The sequence below is a fragment of the Mustela erminea genome, chromosome 10, assembly GCF_009829155.1.
Source record: "Mustela erminea isolate mMusErm1 chromosome 10, mMusErm1.Pri, whole genome shotgun sequence".
Lineage (NCBI taxonomy): Eukaryota > Metazoa > Chordata > Mammalia > Carnivora > Mustelidae > Mustela > Mustela erminea.
In genome coordinates, this window is record NC_045623.1 from 83,176,696 (window position 1) to 83,195,155 (window position 18,460).

General features: G+C 41.6%; 1 protein-coding gene across 2 annotated transcripts; it reads left to right on the forward strand.

The window, feature by feature from the left end:
* Window positions 1–1,194: 1,194 nt before the first annotated feature.
* Window positions 1,195–18,256, forward strand: SFPQ (splicing factor proline and glutamine rich). 2 transcript variants are annotated; one of them, XM_032302578.1, is made up of 13 exons: window positions 1,195–2,123; window positions 2,844–3,032; window positions 3,379–3,680; window positions 3,780–3,875; window positions 4,745–4,941; window positions 5,046–5,130; window positions 5,471–5,588; window positions 5,930–5,978; window positions 6,059–6,180; window positions 8,607–11,788; window positions 15,005–15,055; window positions 16,718–16,804; window positions 18,166–18,256. In XM_032302578.1, the coding sequence occupies exons 1-10, from the start codon at window positions 1,317–1,319 to the stop codon at window positions 8,742–8,744; spliced, it is 2,103 nt and encodes a 700-aa protein (XP_032158469.1). In that variant the 5' UTR covers window positions 1,195–1,316; the 3' UTR covers window positions 8,745–11,788; window positions 15,005–15,055; window positions 16,718–16,804; window positions 18,166–18,256. The 2 variants fall into 2 exon arrangements, with proteins under 2 accessions (XP_032158469.1, XP_032158470.1); XM_032302579.1 differs by lacking the exon at window positions 8,607–11,788.
* The last annotated feature ends 204 nt before the right edge of the window (window positions 18,257–18,460 follow it).

Below are 18,460 nucleotides of genomic sequence, written 5' to 3' on the forward strand. Positions count from 1 at the left end.
TTTTTTTTTGTTTTTGTTTTTGTTTTTGTTTTTAACCAATAGTTGTTGTTGTTCTTGTTAGATTTTTATTTATTTACTTGACAGACAGGGATTACAAGCAGGCAGGGAGGCAGGCAGAGAGAGAGGAGAGAAGAGGAAGCCGACTCCCCGCTGAGCAGAGAGCCCGATGCGGGTCTCGATCCCAGGAGCCTGGGATCATGACCGGAGCCGAAGGCAGAGGCTTTAACCCACTGAGCCACCCAGGTACCCCCAAACTTAGAGTTTGAAGTAAGAAGGATACTATCCATTGTTTGATTCCATATAGATATTTTAACATTGTAATTTTAAAGTATCTTAATCTGTTCACAAAGTGTTGAGTGCTAGTGGATTATTTTATTTATTTGAGAGAGAGAGGGAGAGAAAGCACAAGCAGGGGAAGGACAGAGGGAGAGAGTGAGGGAGAAGAACACTCCCCGCCTAGCAGGGAGCCCAACGCGGGGCTCCATCCTAGGACCCTTGGGATCATGACCCGAGTCGAAGGCAGATGCCCCAGTACTAGTGGAGTTAAAGAAAATGTTATATTCCTTCTGTGATTTGTGTATGTAAATTACTAGTCTATACACACGCATATATGTACACAATTAAAACTTTCCTTTTTGAACAAAGAGTGCACTAATTTAAGCCTATTCCGAAGTTTATATTGCTAAAACAAATCTGTACTCCAGTGAGGTTCCAAAATGAAATTAATAAGACTGTGTGTGAAATCGGTAAGATTTTATTTCTCTAATTTAATTGGCCCAGCACAAGGTAGAGTAGGTAGTAAGCACAAGTAATTTATGCTTTTGAACCAGAGAACATCTGTTCTTTTCGGGCAAGAATACCGGCAGGCAGCTCTTGGGGGGTAATCAAGAAAAGAAAAGGGTCCTCTAACATCTCTCCCCAGGAGCTGATAGGGCCCTGGCTATCAGGGAAAATTGCTCTGGCGAACCCATTCAAATTTCTCACAGCAAATCACAGTGGCCTACAGCCAACTCCTTTTCCGCTCATTGGCCAACTGGAAACTTCAGCCCCTCCCCCTACACCTCCCTCCTCTCATCCGGAAGCCAATCGGAAAGATAAGCGCTCCGTAACTTAGTGTCATCAAGTACCGTACTTGCAATTGGCTATTGGAGCTACCGATCGAGAAGTAGGCGGGGCCATACCAGCTGGTCTATATAAGACGAGGACAAAGGCGGCGCGCCGCCTGTGTCATCCGCCATCTTGTGCGAAGCAAGGTGGCCTCCACGTTCCCTGAGCGTCTTCTCCGCTTCTGCCTCGACCGCCCCTTGATCACAGACATGTCTCGGGACCGGTTCCGGAGCCGTGGCGGTGGCGGTGGCGGCTTCCACCGGCGCGGAGGAGGCGGCGGCCGCGGCGGCCTCCACGACTTCCGCTCCCCGCCACCCGGCATGGGCCTCAATCAGAACCGCGGACCCATGGGGCCCGGCCCGGGCCAGGGTGGCCCCAAGCCCCCGATCCCGCCACCGCCTCCGCATCAGCAACAGCAGCAGCCACCGCCGCAACAGCCGCCACCACAGCAGCCGCCGCCGCTTCAGCCGCCACCCCATCAGCCGCCGCATCAGCAGCCGCCGCCGCCACAGGACTCGTCCAAGCCTGTCGTTCCTCAGGGACCCGGCCCGGCTCCCGGAGTGGGCAGCGCTCCGCCGGCCTCGGGCTCGGCACCGCCTGCCACTCCTCCGACCTCCGGGGCCCCTACGGGGCCGGGCCCCACCCCGACCCCGCCGCCCGCTGTCACCTCGGCGCCCCCCGGGGCGCCCCCGCCCGCGCCGCCGAGCAGCGGGGTCCCCACCACCCCGCCTCAGACCGGGGGCCCGCCGCCTCCACCCACAGGGGGCCCAGGCCCCGGGCCTAAGCAGGGCCCAGGACCCGGAGGCCCGAAGGGCGGCAAAATGCCAGGCGGGCCGAAGCCCGGCGGTGGCCCGGGCCTAAGCACTCCTGGCGGCCACCCCAAGCCGCCGCACCGAGGCGGCGGGGAGCCCCGCGGAGGTCGGCAGCACCACCCGCCCTACCACCAGCAGCACCACCAGGGCCCCCCGCCTGGCGGGCCAGGCGGCCGCAGCGAGGAGAAGATCTCCGACTCAGAGGTGAGTGTCTCCCGGAGCTACGCGTCGGTTTCTCTAAGATGGCGGCGGCCCCCTCCTCTTTCCCTTCCCGGCCTCCATTTTGTCGGAGACCGGAAGGCGCGTGCGCGCGGGCGGTGGAGGGCGGGGCCGCTGCCGGAGCGTGGGGCGGAAGGCGTGGGTCCTCTTCCTGGCCCCAGGCTAGTCTCCCGGCTGGCCGAGGACCGAGGGTGGGTGGCCCGAGGAGGCAGCGATGAGAAGCTGTGCTCGGCCCTGTTAAAACCAGAGGATCCTGGGGACGGAGTAGAGCGTGAAATGCAGGGTTGGCCAGGTTGGGGGAGACCTTAAAAGCGCAGGCACAAAGGTACCGGTGATAGCAGGATTTTCATCGCATCCTTTTTTTCACTTAATAGTCGGTGGCCATTTTAACTTAATGTGTTAATGCTACGATTTAGGTTTGCCAAGAATACTTAATATATACAGCTGATATTGACTGTGTTGAGTCGAGTTTGGAGAGGGCTATAGGTCTATTTTCGAGTGTTTTGGATGGTTTGGGCTATTTGATGATAGTTAATACGTTGGAAATCCCTCTGATACGGAGTCTTGACTTTGACTATAAATGGAACAGAAAAGCAACCCGATTGGTGGTATTACCCAGTCTGGGAAAGCGAACATTATTACTGGATTTTTCTACTTGTTAAGGTCATTCATTGGTTTCTGAAAATTTCCTTCCTTTTTCATTAGGGATTTAAAGCCAACTTGTCTCTCTTGAGGAGGCCTGGAGAGAAAACTTACACTCAGCGTTGTCGGTTGTTTGTTGGGAATCTACCTGCTGATATCACAGAGGATGAATTCAAAAGACTTTTCGCTAAATATGGAGAACCAGGAGAAGTTTTTATCAATAAAGGCAAAGGATTTGGGTTTATTAAACTTGTGAGTTTTTTTTTTTCTTTTTTAATGTGGATTTAGAGGGGTTTTCCCTTGTTTTTTGCTACTGCAAACTCTAGTGTTTCAAGCCAACAGCAGTAAGTTGGTCTTTAAAATTTTCATCGTTATTTACAAAAAAGGTGCATTTGTATTATGAATAATTGTTGGTACTAAGAAAAGACAGGAGTGGGTGGGTAAGACCTTTACCTACCCTGGGTGGTGTCAGGGAGAGCTGCCTGCGGATCTTGAGCTAACCTGGAGAAAGGGAAGGGAGTTAAGCTTTTGACCGTTCTAGAGTGGATGTTAACTGATGTTGAAGTTATATTAACATGAGTATGTCTGATACTTTCAGGAATCTAGGGCATTGGCTGAAATTGCCAAAGCTGAACTTGATGATACACCCATGAGAGGTAGACAGCTTCGGGTTCGTTTTGCCACACACGCTGCCGCTCTCTCCGTTCGAAATCTTTCACCTTACGTTTCCAATGAACTGTTGGAAGAAGCCTTTAGCCAATTTGGTCCTATTGAAAGGGCTGTTGTAATTGTGGATGATCGTGGGAGATCTACAGGGAAAGGCATTGTTGAATTTGCTTCTAAACCAGCAGCAAGAAAAGCCTTTGAAAGATGCAGTGAAGGTGTTTTCTTACTGACAACGTAAGTTCATATGCTTATAATAATTTTTATTTATTAACTTGGATGAGGAAGTTGGGATAAAACTGAAAGCAGTTAAGATGGAACCATTTCTGTTACTAGAACTCCTCGTCCAGTCATTGTGGAACCACTTGAACAATTAGATGATGAAGATGGCCTTCCTGAAAAACTTGCGCAGAAGAATCCAATGTATCAAAAGTAAGATTGATTTAATCTGAGCAATTTTTTTTTAATCTGAGCAATTTTTAATTGCAGATGAGAACTTGTAGTAGTTTTTCAGTTTTGTTTAGAGAATGAGAAATTCTTTGAAATGCATGTGCTTGATAGAAATATAAGGGTCAGGAAGTTTAGAGGTTTTGAAGCAGAGATAGTCAAATGCTTAATGTTTGTTGCTTAATGTTTTATATGCAGTTTTGTTTGGCCTTTGAACAACTGCATGATGAATACCTATCTTTTTAAGGATTAAAAAAACAGTTCTTGAGGGATGCCTGGGTGGCTCAGTAGATTAAGCTGCCGCCTTCCGCTCAGGTCATGATCCCCGTGTTCTGGGATCGTGTCCAGCAGGGAGCTTGCTTCTCTCTCTGCCTCTGCCTGCCACTCTGCCTGCTTGTGCTGTCTCTCTGACAAATAAATAAATAAAATCTTTTTAAAAAAAAAATAGTCCTTGAATAGGAATTTGGTTAGAGGAAATAAAATTAGGAAATGAGGAAGGTGGGATTTATTGTCCTGGGATCTGTTATTTATTACTTTGTGAAGATTTGTTTATTAGCACGGCCAGGTACATGTGGCGTGGTTGTGGGTGGGAGTAGAAGGAGAGAATCTTAAGTAGACTTTGCTGAGGCAGGGCTCACTCTCATGGCCTGAGCCAAAATCAAGACTCAGAATAAGCCAAGCAGCTGGCCCTGGAACATGCCATTTTTAATGTAGGCTGTTTTACATGAGCCAAGGGGGCTGTTCCCTTTTGGGATTTCTTACATGTGATAGGCCGGGGGGACGTCTGTTTTTAGGGCAATCAGGTAGTATCTCTTGGGTGTGTCACAAACTGGTTCATGTTTAAATACTGTCAGGGAGAGAGAAACGCCTCCTCGTTTTGCCCAACATGGCACATTTGAGTATGAATATTCTCAGCGTTGGAAATCCCTGGATGAAATGGAAAAACAGCAAAGGGAACAAGTTGAAAAAAACATGAAAGATGCAAAAGACAAATTGGAAAGTGAAATGGAAGATGCCTATCATGAGCATCAGGCAAATCTTCTGCGTCAAGGTAAAGACCCTTTTGTGTAAATTATCACTGATGGGATCAGTTGGTTTTTGAAATTTTTTTATAGTCCCATTGACGTGAATTCAAAACAATTTTCTAATGTTCAGATCTGATGAGACGCCAGGAAGAATTAAGACGCATGGAAGAACTTCACAATCAAGAAATGCAGAAACGTAAAGAAATGCAACTAAGGTAAAATTTTGTTAAGCTAATAAGCCTTTGCTTCTGGATTAACATTCAGAGGGAAAGATGGGCCTAAATTTTGCAGGCGAGTCTGATGGACTACAGGGAGGTTACATACTGGTCAGTGTTGGTTTAACACAAAGTTGGAGTAGAATGTAAGGTTTTGATTGATGACGTCTGTTTTCTTTGCCAGAATGCTTCTAAGTCTCTTCTACACTCCACGCTTTCATGTGTGTTTGCTGTAGTCTAGACTTTGTAAAGCTTTGAGGCACATTACTAGCTTTCTTTAAATTGGCTTTTAAAAGATGCGTATGACACTTCAGTTTATATGCTTGGTGAATATTTCCAGGCAAGAAGAAGAACGACGTAGAAGGGAGGAAGAGATGATGATTCGTCAGCGTGAAATGGAAGAACAAATGAGACGCCAAAGAGAGGAAAGTTATAGCCGGATGGGCTACATGGATCCAGTAAGTAAAATTCTTTTGAAATGTAATTGGAGTTGTCTACAAAACTTGGAGGTACCTCAAATGAAACTTTGCTCAAATAAATGACATTTTTACTTGACGGCCGTTCTTTATACAAGTGTGTTATTATGATTAATACACTTTTAAGTTTTATTTTCTTGGCTGGGCCTAAAGATTTCACTGATTGGGAAGAAGCCTTACGGGTTTTCTGATAATTGAGTTCTCAACATTTGGTTTCAGAATACTGGTTTTACGTGTAGTCTTAACTGATTTTTAAGTTTTGGAAATTTTTTGGTATAGTACAGGTGTATGAAAGGGTTCATTTTTATTTCTTTTTCTTGCAGAGAGAAAGAGACATGAGAATGGGTGGTGGAGGAGCAATGAACATGGGAGGTAAGCAGGAAAATCAAATTAGCAGTACCATTAGAGAGCAGTGTCCTGGTTGAGTTGTAACCAGCATTTTTGTTTCCTAGATCCCTATGGTTCAGGAGGCCAGAAATTTCCACCTCTAGGTGGTGGAGGTGGCATAGGTTATGAAGCTAATCCTGGAGTCCCACCAGCAACCATGAGTGGTTCCATGATGGGAAGCGACATGGTAATGTATCCTGTATGACGTAGTACGAAGGAAATTCTCATTTTTCACAACTTACGTGTGTGTGTTTTGTTTTTTGTTTTTTGGTTTTTTTTCTTTTTTAAGTAGGTAACTGGACCTCTTTTTAGTTCCCTTATCACGTAAATCATAATATCGAGGAGTACTTTGGCAACATAGAAGAACTCAGTGTGTGGTAACCTAAACAGAAATGGTTGCCAACAAGAAGTCAATGCTGTCAGTAGTATGTTGGAGTCCTCTTTGGCAATAAGTAGACATAGGTGCTTTCTATTATATTGCTTGTGTACTTTTGCACTCTAGCACATGGCAAATTGAAATTCTAAATGTTAGATGATGTACCTGATTATTCTGCATCCAAGTGAGAGTAATCAAATGGCAAACTGTCATTCATTAAGCTGATATTTGCCATAAATATGAATCAGACTTGTAGTTTATAGTTTTAGGCATGTTCTAGTGATGTGTAGGACTTTGATCTATATTTGGTGTGGTTTCTACCCATGAAAAGGGAGTTGTTCACTGTTTTGACTCGTCGTTTCCCACTTGTTGGGCCTCTCAATAGGTGCACCTTCTAAAATAAACTGACATCTCTATTTTGCTACAGGATAGCAAAAATCATTGACAATTTTAAGCATACTAGTTGTGTGCATTTGATCTGAACCTTCTTGATGCTTTCATATTTTAACTGTACAGATAGCCTGTCAGGATGCTTTAGAACCACCAAGTGAGTTGGTCTGAGTGGCTGTGTTAGGGCTTTACAAATTGTAGGAAAATTGAATATTGGATTTAGAGGTGGGTTTAGAGAAGAGTGCATTTTCACAACTGAACTGAATCTGATTGGTTCACCTGCAAACTTTTGGCAAAGGAGGGAAGCTTTAGCACGAAGCTTATTAGATTCATTTTACATATAGGAGTATAAGGATTTAGTATGGGGCCTAGTCTATTTAAAATCTCCATAAGGTTTTTTGAGAATTAGAATCATAAATACCTGGTTGGGTTAAAACATAGTGTTACTAGCTTTCTTTAAGTTTTAAAAAAATACTGTGGGTAACATTTTGGTTTATATGCTTTTCTGAAAGGTAGATTGTAGGTCTGTATCAGATTTGTAAAACTAATTTGACGTGATGTTCCCACAATTAAGGTTCTTTGTATGTCCCTTGTAACAGATAGGGTTTTAAGGTGATGTAGTAACATAATCGTGAAACCCAAAAATTTTCTTAGAGCTTTTGAGATACACAGCATAATGGGCTAAAACCCTGAAATTTTTAGGATTTTGAGAAATAGTTTAGAGGGTTGAGGTTTAGTTTTTTAAGTAGTTCTATAGTGTTCAGTAGGAAACCTATTGGAAATATGTATAGGAACAGTTAAACCCTGATGCTCCCCCCCTGCATTTTTGGAGTGATGCTCTCAGTAATTTATTCTGAATGGAATTTGAAAGATAGTTGAGGCTTCTGTGCTTTGCATATCTATAGGGTTTTTCTGTTTGGAGAATATAGATTTCTCAGATTAGAAGTACTTAAAACCAGGTGGAATCATGAAATCCTGCTTTATTGCAGTTACTTGAGCTTGGTGTTTAGTTGTTTGAGAGAAAGCCAAAACGTGGAATCATAGCTAACCAGTGGACTTTCAAAGACCTGAAGAAAAAGCTGGGCCGGTGTGGGGGTGGGCTGTATATTCAGTCAATTTGCAGCAACACAGACTACTGGGAACATAATTGTCTCTGGTTATGTAGTGATGGTTCTGAAGGTGGTATACCTGTGAGAATATGGCAATACTTTTTAATGAAGTTACTGTGCCGGTTAAGTGACTAAATCTGTTAGTCTTTTATGCTTTTTCTTTTTGTAGTCTGGTAGCATTTTATTAAAACTTTGAACCTTTTAAGATTTTCTGCAAGTTAGCAGATGTGTCTTAAGATCTTGAAAAGCACAAGGTTTCTTACGCAGCTCATGCCACTAACTGGTGAGTAGGTCTTTGTCACTTCATTGAGTGCATTGAATCTGTCTGGTTGGGCTTGTTAGGCTTACTTGGAAAATAAATTTCCTGTTCAGACCTTGAAAGTGAGAAGTTTGCAAGCTTTTCCAGTGGGTTAATCTGATGTGAAATTTCTTAAAACTCATTTTGGAATGGGTTTTCACATCTGCACTAATGCTTAAATTTTTTAGCACTACAGGGAAGACCTATTCTTTGAAACAGGTGTATGAGAATGGCTCAAGTGGGAACATACCACAAGGCATGTATTATCGTAAACTAATTTTCAAATTACCCTTTTTTCCTTTCTATGTTCCCGGTACCTGTGGATCGACTCATTGGTGATTGTATCGACGAACGTTGACTACGGAACCTTCTAAAATATTTACTTAACACACATGGACATCAACTACATATAATGAACTGTTAATTTACTGTTCCAATAGCGTACTGAGCGCTTTGGGCAGGGAGGTGCGGGACCTGTGGGTGGACAGGGTCCTAGAGGAATGGGGCCTGGAACTCCAGCAGGATATGGTAGAGGGAGAGAAGAGTATGAAGGCCCAAACAAAAAGCCCCGATTTTAGATGTGATACCTAGGTTTTCATTCCAGTTTGTTTTTGTCTTTTCTTGTTTAGATACCAATCTTTTAAATTCTTGCATTTTAGTAAGAAAGCTACCTTTTTATGGATGTTAGCAGTTTATTGACCTAATATTTGTAAATGGTCTGTTTGGGCAGGTAAAATTATGTAATGCAGTGTTTCAAACGGGAATTTTTTTTCTTTTTATTTACTTTTTTTTTTAACTGTATAATGTCCCTCAAGTTATGGCAGTGTACCTTGTGCCACTGAATTTCCAAAGTGTACCAATTTTTTTTTTACTGTGCTTCAAATAAATAGAAAAAATAGTTATAATATTGATCTTCAACTTTGCCATTCATGCTTCTATGCACATTAGGCTAGGTATTCCACTTTGAAAGCATGAGCGTGTCTAGGCCTTCAAATGGCACCTGCCGTTTCTGGGAAATGTATCTGTAGGCTAAGTATTGCTTTCTACAAACAAGTACCCCCTTGTTTTAAAAAGAAGAAATGCATATTGAAGTAGTTTCATGATTTGATTTGTTTGGCATTATAGGAAGCAAGCTGGTGCTAAGTATTTTAAATGGTTATGTAAGCAAGCTGAACTGTAAATCTTCCTTCGGGAATGTGTATTAAGATGATGGAATGGGTGAAAGATTATTGGTAGGGAGTGAAAGTGGGTATGACTAAATGGATCTTTATGGCCCTATGATCTATCCTTTCCTTGAAAGTTTCTGAAGAAAAAGTGGAAAGATCATTCTGTTGCATTTCTCCATTCTTGTTTTTAAAAGAACAAGTCCCAAGCCCTACATATGGCTTGTATTGAACTTTCACATTTGAATTAAAGATTGTTAAACATGAAGCCTTTTCATGTATTACTTCAAGTGATTTATGAAGATGGGGTTTAGTCTGAAAAATGCAACTGGAAAGTAAGAAGCGTAGTAACCATAAAGTAGCTTTAGTTATGTATGCATTTGTACTCTGTAACTTTTTACATCTCCTTGTGCTACTGCTGGTGGGCAAAATCTGTAGGACTGTAACAATCTACTTGTTCTCTTGTCTAAGAACTAGTGGTGACTGTTAATGACAAATAGGGTTGCAGATAATAATTCTTACTGTAAAATATTTGTTAACATGTTTTTCCATAGTTTACTTTCGATGTAGCACTAATTCTGGAGAGAGTTGCTTATGCTACACAGTACAAATAGCCCTTCTTCCCACCATAAAGTTTTGGAGTGTTTCGATGGTGTTGTCAGTTGATTGTCAACTTCATTGAATCTCCTTCCATTAGGAAAGACATTTTGACTTTTATTAAAGTAGATCGTTACTGTTGTCTGTTAGTACAACGGGAACCTGTTTTCCCAGTGCATATATGTTAGCAGAGGAAGAGTTTCCTAAAAGTAGGTAAAGTAACGAACGGTTTGGCTTGTTCTTAGTTACGTTTCCATTCAAATTTGTACATTACAGAGCTCTCACTATGGAATGTGTCTTCCTCTTTTTCACCTCTGTTCTTGGTGCTAATTGGCAAAAGTAAAATTCTAAATCAAATCTTGGTTAAAATGCTGAAGCTTAGTATTGTGCCTGAGTACAAAGGGAAACCTATTGTTGAAACAGTTGAGCACTTTGTGCATAGGAGACTGGATAATACTAAAAGTAAAACACTAGGGGAATATAATTATAGGCGTGTCACCCAGTTCTGCTTGTGTGACTGACAGGTACATGGTGTGCTAATTAAGGAAGAGAGTCTCCTTAGAAAATCATCATTTCTTCACCAAGACATTTGGAAATGGGTAGTAGTTCTACCACTATTCTATCAATAAGGAAGTTTTGTCCTAAGTCATCAATTGGTGATATGTATGAGGTTATCTGTATGGAAACAAGGGTGTGGATTTGAAAGGAATCCATTACAATCTGATTGAATTGTATGGTAGGGACTCCACTAATGATAACATAAGGGGTGTTCATGGGACACCCACAGAGGGTGAACTTGAATGTGTGTGGGCGGGGGCTGGTGGGGAAGTGGGAAAATCTGCCTATAAAATTAATGTTTCAGTTTATTTTTCAGATTACATGCCTTTCTTTATAAGGGATGCTGGCACAGACCCCTAAAATAAGCTTTTGTAGTACTGTACCTTTGAAGAGTGGTGAAGGATGCTTAATGGATAATCTCCTGAAAGTTGTGGCTTTGATAGCCTTACTGTGGGCTGTAGAATTGCTAAACGTTGTTTAGCAAATAATGTTGCTTAGTTCCAACTAAGTTTTGCCTTTAATCACTGAAACAGCAGTGTACCAAGGGTTGTAAGCTACTCAAATAGACTTTCAATAAGTCTTGGAATGCATATGATAGTTTTTAGACTAATGTGAATTGAAATCATCTTAAAAAGGAATTTCCTAAAAGCTGATAATGAAATGTGGGGTGGGAAAGGGAGTGTAGTACCTTTGAAGTATTTTAGTCATTTTTCTCATTTAAAGTAACCACCTGCCCCCATTTCCTCTCCTCTACTTTCTCTCATAATTTTGTGTTAAGAGGAACACTGATCGTTTTAAGCTTATTACTCCTAATCTTAAGAAATTGCATTCTCTAAGAGACCCCAGTGTATTTAGTAGGTACCTTCTAAGATTAACCCAATGGCTCACATTCAGTGAAACCCTAATCCTCTTGGCTTAGAACACTAATTAAACTCCTAAGTAGAAGTACTATAAACCCCACCACTCTTTATAGATGTATTATACCACTAATATAAACAGATAATAATTTGGGAAATTGTAACGGTACGCCTGTGCAATTTTTTATAAGTGGCATATTATGGCAGACAAAAATTTAGATACTTGGCTTTTCTTGGGCGCCACTCTGTTGTGGCGGAATGTTTTCTGGTGTTCTTGGACTGCAATTATGCACTATTAAAGTAGTGGCCTGCTACATAACTGCGTTTAGCCAGCATTTCTGCAGTGCGTAACTGTGAGGAACGTAGTACCGCAAATGGCAATGGACATTAGGACCCGGATGTAGTATTCCTGCTTGCTCCAAGATTCTCATTGCCGACTGCATACAGGTAGGTAACAAGCAATATAATCTAACTTGGTGACTTGCTATGTACTTTTATTCCGTGGGCATTCTGACATCACACTTCTGACAATGAAATTGCAGTGCAGCACCTAACACTTGTATGGTAAAGCTAGTTTCTATCAAAACTGCGTGGGTTTGGGCTTAGAGCTGTAATTTGTCAGGCAGAATTCAGTGCTGTTGCAGTTCTCAGATAAAAAGTGCAAACTTGATTCTTTGGTATGTCTGATTCAGTTGCGTGGTTTCCTTTAGTTGCATTGTAACTGAAGAGAACCTGGAGCATATCAGTGGTGTGGGGGAGAGGGAATCAAACCATACTTGGGAAGTAGAGTGCTTTTAAGCATATTGACACGACTGTATAGCCTGTGATACTGAGTCTCTGTTGTAGCAAACTGACCTCATAGGTCAGCAATATCAATTTCAGAATGCAATCTCGGTAATTTCTGTAGGTTGAGTGAATTAAGACAAAGTACAGTTTTTTTTTGTAATGTGATTTAAATTTTTTTTTTTTAATGGGCTTCATGGGAATACCTTTGTTACTAATGTGGGCTTAGGTGGGAATCTAATGTGTATAGTTCAAGTTATGTGACTTATCTAAAAGTGTCTCTGCTCTAAACCTGGGGGAAAGTGGTGTGGCATGTTGATTTGCCTGCAGTTGAATACATGTTGGGAACCATTTCCCAATCCTAAGCCTTCGTCGTATTCTGTAGGATAACTGCACATGTTCAGAGTAGCTTTTCAAATTTGGTTCCCTTATTAGCTTTAGGGATGTGATGTTATATAATCCAAAATGTTCACCCAAGAAAAAGAAAAGTCTTCAAAAGCACCTTCTTTTGTTGCTTAGGACTTAAGCTTTGTAAGCTTTGCATCAACTGTTGTTCCAGACCTCAATTCAACTTAACTTTGGTCTCTGAGCTGGTTTTTAGATAGCATGCATGAGAAACCGCTATCATGTATAATGCTTTCTGCTCTGTAACTGGAAAGTTCGGTTTACTTTGCATAAATGCCGGTGAAAACTCTTCATGACTATGAGAATTTTCTTCCACTCTATCAAGAAAAATGGCTTGTTCTTTGGCAAGCAATTCACAAGGTGGGGACAAATTGGTACTTAATATGTAGTCTGTTCAAGCAAATAACTTGACTCTCCTGTTAAAAAAGCAAATGGTGACTAGTTTAGTTCTATATTGATAGTACAATGCAGTGCAAACATAATGCTCAGTATTAGTGACGAGAGTGTCACTAAATTGACATACAACCCTGATGGGGTTTTCCTGTGGCATAATTCATTAAATCGGTGGCCAACACTTGCTGCCGTAATTTAGTGATTCGAGTGCTTAGAAATAAAAGCTCAGGTTTATTTCCTAATAGCCAGTAACAATTTTGAGAGAACGTACTTGTTATAATCTATGGACTTGAGGAACATTACTGGGGAGGGCGGTTAATTTTGCTTCATTTCTGCTTATTTCAAGATGAATAGGTTTTTGCACTTTGAAATGAGAAACCTGTGACTTAAGTCGATTCTTACTAGTTTCGATTTGTATGTAGCTATAATTTGTGAATCTTAGTGTAGAGGGTCTCACTCACTCAAAAAGCTGGGAATAAATGGGTTGCAGTAACAACACTATACCGAGGTGCTTGCATTGTATTTCATAGTCTTTTCTTGTTACAAACCCAAATTATTCTTTTTAATGAGAATGGTCTAAAGTTCAGAGGTGTGATGCCAGAATGCATTTTCGTACTGTTAGGCCCTTGGAACAGATACCGGTGCTTTCTGAAAGATGAAAGAAATGGAATGGGTGCTCTTCACACAGGTTGCAAAACCTACAAAGAATGCATAATAGTCATTTTTTTCCCCTAGAGAAGAGATGCGTGTGACTAGTTTGGACTTTTAACCTAAATGGGGGTTGCATGTCTCCTATTGTTAATCATTGTCAGCTGCAGTGACATGATCCACAGTCCTGCATTTACTGCCTTTCCCTTAATGATTTTGGACAGGTTTGAGAGAGCCAGGATGTTTGTTCTGGGCCTTTATTTGGTTTTGGCTTTAGCTGATAATGTTTCAGTGTTCTGTCAGCTAGTGCAGTTCTCAAATGGCTGCCTATTAGGGAAAGAATTCTGAGGATTTGACTGTTCCTAATCATCTGTCATTGCTGCTAGATAATGATTGGCAATTTTTAAGACTCAACTGTGGAAATCTCACAGTTGGTAAACCATCAACCATAAAAATGTTGCTTTTGAACACCAGTGCTGAAAAGATTTTATTTGGAGGGTGAGAAGGGGGCTGGATGCAGGATAGGATAATCTGGAGAATGGGGGAGAATGCAAACGATATAGTATCCCTTATGGATGGTACATGTGCAACAGGGAGCTTTTTTTTTTAATCCCCTTGGCAGTAACTGATAATCAGGGAGGAAGAAAAACCTGGAACTTGAATTAAGGCTGATCTTTCTGGTTTTTGTGCACCGTGGCCCTGCCAGGCATATATAGTGAAGGTGAATGTTTTCTCCCTCAGAAAAACTCAGGTTCCTTGCTGTCCCGAATAAGGCCTAGCTTCCCTGCCCTAACTGAAAACTCAGTGAGGACTTGGAGGGAAAGAACGAGGCAAATACAGAGGATTGCAGGATAACAACTGCATTGTTGTGTACTGTGGATGGGGGAGGGCACTCTTGGAGGACTCCTGCTGCAGGTGGTCAGTCCACCTGAGACCGGAAGACATACTTGAATGGGGAGCAGGGTACGTGCTTTCATATGAAAAGAGAGCTGATGTTAAAACTCATTTGGTAAGGTAAACGTTGTCACATACCTTCACATAAGGGATAGTATATTTTGGGTTGCAGTCAAACTTGATTGTGCTCAGACTGGTGAAAATAGCAGATAGGCTTTTGTATTTTAAATAAGATACAGTTTTTATTCTTTGAATTGAGCTGTCTACTTTATTACTTTACATAAAAATAATTTTAGATTTTTTCCCCCCATCAAGTTTCTTCCTGTTTTCTTTTTTTTGGTTTTTTTTTTCCTTTTTTCTTTTCTTTTTTTTTTTTTTCTTTTTTTCTTTTTTTGGTTTTTTTTTTTTTTTTTTTTAATGCTGTAACTTGCCCCTAATCTTTGTCTCTGGAATTTTACTCTCTAAATTTTAAAGTTAACTAGCATTTTCAAACCTTTATACCCTTGTCTTTTATATTAACTTTCTCTTATTATTCTTTAGGTAAGAATGATTGAGGTTGGCTGATGATACTGGAGTACTCACTCACTTCAAGTAAGTTTCCTTAGAAGTCCTAACCTGTAGAAGACTTTTGAGTGTGATATGTTAACAAAGGTTAAACAATGTGATTTAGCTATGTGGGGTGAGACGTGTTTGGGGTTTTGTTTTTTGTTTTGTTTTTTAAGATCTTATTTATTTGACACGCAGCAAGAGAGGAAACACAAGTGGGGTTGGGGGGTGGTGGGAGCTCCCTACTCCCTGCTGAGTAGGGAGCCCAGTGTGGGGCTTGATCCCAGGACCCTGGGATCATGACCTGAGCAAAGGCAGCCACTTAATGGCTGAGCTACCCAGGTGCCCCAAATGTGTTTGATTTTTTAAGATGTTTACTTCTGAGATAATACCCATGTGTTTTTTTTTTTAAGATTTTATTTATTTCTTAGATCACAAGTAGGCAGAGAGGAAGGGAAGCAGGCTCCCCACGGAGCAGAGAGCCGGATGTAGGGCTCGATCCCAGGACCCTGGGATCATGACCTGAGCCGAAGACAGAGGCTTTAACCCACTAAGCCACCCAGGCGTCCCTGTGTTTTGGTTTTTGAAAACAACATGCGGGGGGCATCTGGGTGGCTCAGTCAAGTATCTGCCCACGGTTCAGGTCATGATCCTGGGGTCCTGAGTTCAAGACCTGCATCAGGCTCTCTCTGCCTGCTTCTCCCTCTCTCTCTGCCTCACCCTGCTTATGTTCTCTTATGCACTTACGCTGTCTCTCAAGTAAATTTTTTAAAAAATTGGGTGTGTGAGCTTGAGAAAGTGGGGACTATTTTACTTATAAAAGTGTCAAGACGATAGACAAGTTGACAGAAGGTACATGGATGAAGCTGTGTTGTATACCTAAAACTAATAGACTGTTGTGTGTTTTATGTTTCAGTTTTAAGAAAAGGTACAGGATTGGGGCACCTGGGTGGTTTGGTTGGTTAAATGTCTGCCTTTGGCTTGGGTCGTGATTTCAGGTCCTGGGATTGAGCCCCACATTGGGCTCCTTCCTCAGTGGGGAGCCTGCTTCTCTCTCTCCTGCCTGCTGCTCCCCCTGCTTGTGCATTCTCTGTGTCAGATAAATAAATAAATCCAAAAATAATAGAGATAAAAGATTGTGTAAAGGGAAACCAGCTTGAATTAGTGGAAAAATGCCATATTTTTAGAACTCTAAATTCCACTCTTGACCCATTCAGAATCTCCCTTAAGATTCTCTTTTATTGGGGTGTTTGGGTGGCTCAGTGGGTTAAAGCCTCTGCCTTCGGCTCAGGTCATGATCCCAGAGTCCTGGGATCGAGCCCCACTTCTGGCTCTCTGCTCAGCGGGGAGCCTGCTCCACCCCCAACCTCCACCTCCACCGCCACCCCACCCCCGTCTCTGCCTGCCTCTCTGCCTACTTGTGATCTCTGTCTGTCAAAAGAAAGAAATTCTCTTTTACTTAGAGAATAGTCCAGTCTTGGATAGGAGGAAAATTCTGAGTGTGTGTGAGGAAATTTAGAAGACTGTAGTGCAGACCAGGTCTTTCCTAAGCAATAACAAAGCAAAACAAAAGAAAAAAACCACTGATTGGGTGGGCCCAAAAATGTGCCTCTTGGTGATCTTGAGAAAAAGATGTATACACTATAGTTAATGAAAATGTAGTATGCTATACATGTTATTTTAATAAGATGATATTTTTAATGATAGGTGGATAAGCTATTAGTCTCAAGACGACATCACACAATGTGAACCAAGAAAGAAAGCCACAGCCTGTAAGACTGAGGAACTATCTAGGTAAGTTGAATGTTTCTTATTCTGTAAACTCCCTTCAGAAGAACTCTTGGGTGTTACAGACATAATTACTTGTGTGTGAATATTTAATTTTAATTTACTCTGTGTTATAACTGTAGGGAATAATGTTGTTTTTATACTACTAAAAATATTTACAGTCCTTTTAATAGCCCTCTTGAGGCTGTAGGCATTGTTGTTGGTTTGCCTCAACCCTCAGAAAAACAGGGACTGTAGGGACACCTGGGTGGCTCAGTCGTTACGCGGCTGCCTCTGCCTCGGGTCATGATTCTAGGGTCCTGGGATCAAGCCCCATATTGAGCCCCATCTTGGGCTCCTGCTCAGTGGGAAGCTTGTTTCTCCGTCTCCCACTCCCCCTGCTTCATTTCCCTCTTCTGCTGTGTTTCTGTCAAGTAAATAAAATCTTTTAAAGGGGGGGGTGCGCCTGGGTGGCTTCGTTGTGAAGCATCTGACTTCAGCTCAGGTCAAGATCTCAGGGTCCTGGGATCAAGCCCCATGTCGGGCTCCCTGCTCAGTGGGAGGCCTACTTCTCTTTCTCCCACTACTACTTGTGTTCCTACTCTCTCTGTCTCTGTCAAATAAATAAAATCTCTCTAAAAAAAAAGAAAAGGGACTTTAGTTTTCTGTAGGAGTTTGTTTGCCTCCATACATAGAACTGTGCAAAAGAGAAGGTTTGGAAAATTGGAAATTGTCTATTTTTTAACCAAATACTTATAAGATGGGGTCATCTAGAGTTGATGATGTCCTAGAAGGGTTGGCAGTTTTAAAGGGCAACTCAGTTCTGTTGGAGCTGGGAAAGCAGTCATAGACTGTATGTAAACAAAGGGACAGGGCTGCGTGCCAAGAGTTTATAAAAAAAATAGTAGGTAGACAGTAGCCTGTTGTCTCATCATCTAATACAAATGGATATAGTTAGATTATAGTTCAGTTAAAGGGCTGTCATAATCATTTAAGAGTAAGGTAGAAATAGTGTTAAGTTAATTGACTGGATTTTAAACCTAGGGGAGGTGCCAGGTAGTGGAGTGTCTTAAGAGATCTCCCTTCTCAGTGGTTGCAACTAAAGTTCTAATAATGGAATTAAAGGTGAATCAACTAGCTGGTGACAAAGGCTGGTGGTAAAATAATCTGCATCTTAATCCTTAACTATATAGTACTTAATGATCTGTAAGTACTGTTAATACTTAAGATTAACAATACTTAATGATCATTAAATACTGTTAATACCCCATTTCTTGATTAGTATTACTTTGATATTAAAAGGTCTACTTGGTTAGTGCTAAACGGTGAGTGTTTGACAACTCTGATTCTTAACATCTTTTGGAGTAATTGTTTCTTTTAATTGGCAGGATCAGGTGAACTCTGTCCAGAAAACCAATGAAGAACAGGGCAAAGAGGAATGAGCAGCCTAATTGTTAATAAAGACATTTTTAAATCAGATTGTGCTTTTATTTGTTTTGGATTTTGTGTTTAAGTAGGACTTTTTGTTTGTAATATTTTCTTTATATGTCATCACCTTGTTTTTAGGTGACATGGGCATGGAACATAGTGATTCAGGACTTGGGCTTTCTGGCCGAGCTGCTTCAACATTAATTACTGATCAGCCTGATGGCCCTTCCTTGGCTCTTGTCCTAACTTAACTGA

Coding starts and splice junctions, on each gene's coding strand:
- SFPQ (XM_032302578.1), top strand. CDS start 1,317: ATGTCTCGGGACCGGTTCCGGAGCCGTGGCGGTGGCGGTGGCGGCTTC. Junction 3,033..3,378: donor GATTTGGGTTTATTAAACTT/GTGAGTTTTTTT, acceptor TGATACTTTCAG/GAATCTAGGGCATTGGCTGA. Junction 4,942..5,045: donor GGCAAATCTTCTGCGTCAAG/GTAAAGACCCTT, acceptor TCTAATGTTCAG/ATCTGATGAGACGCCAGGAA.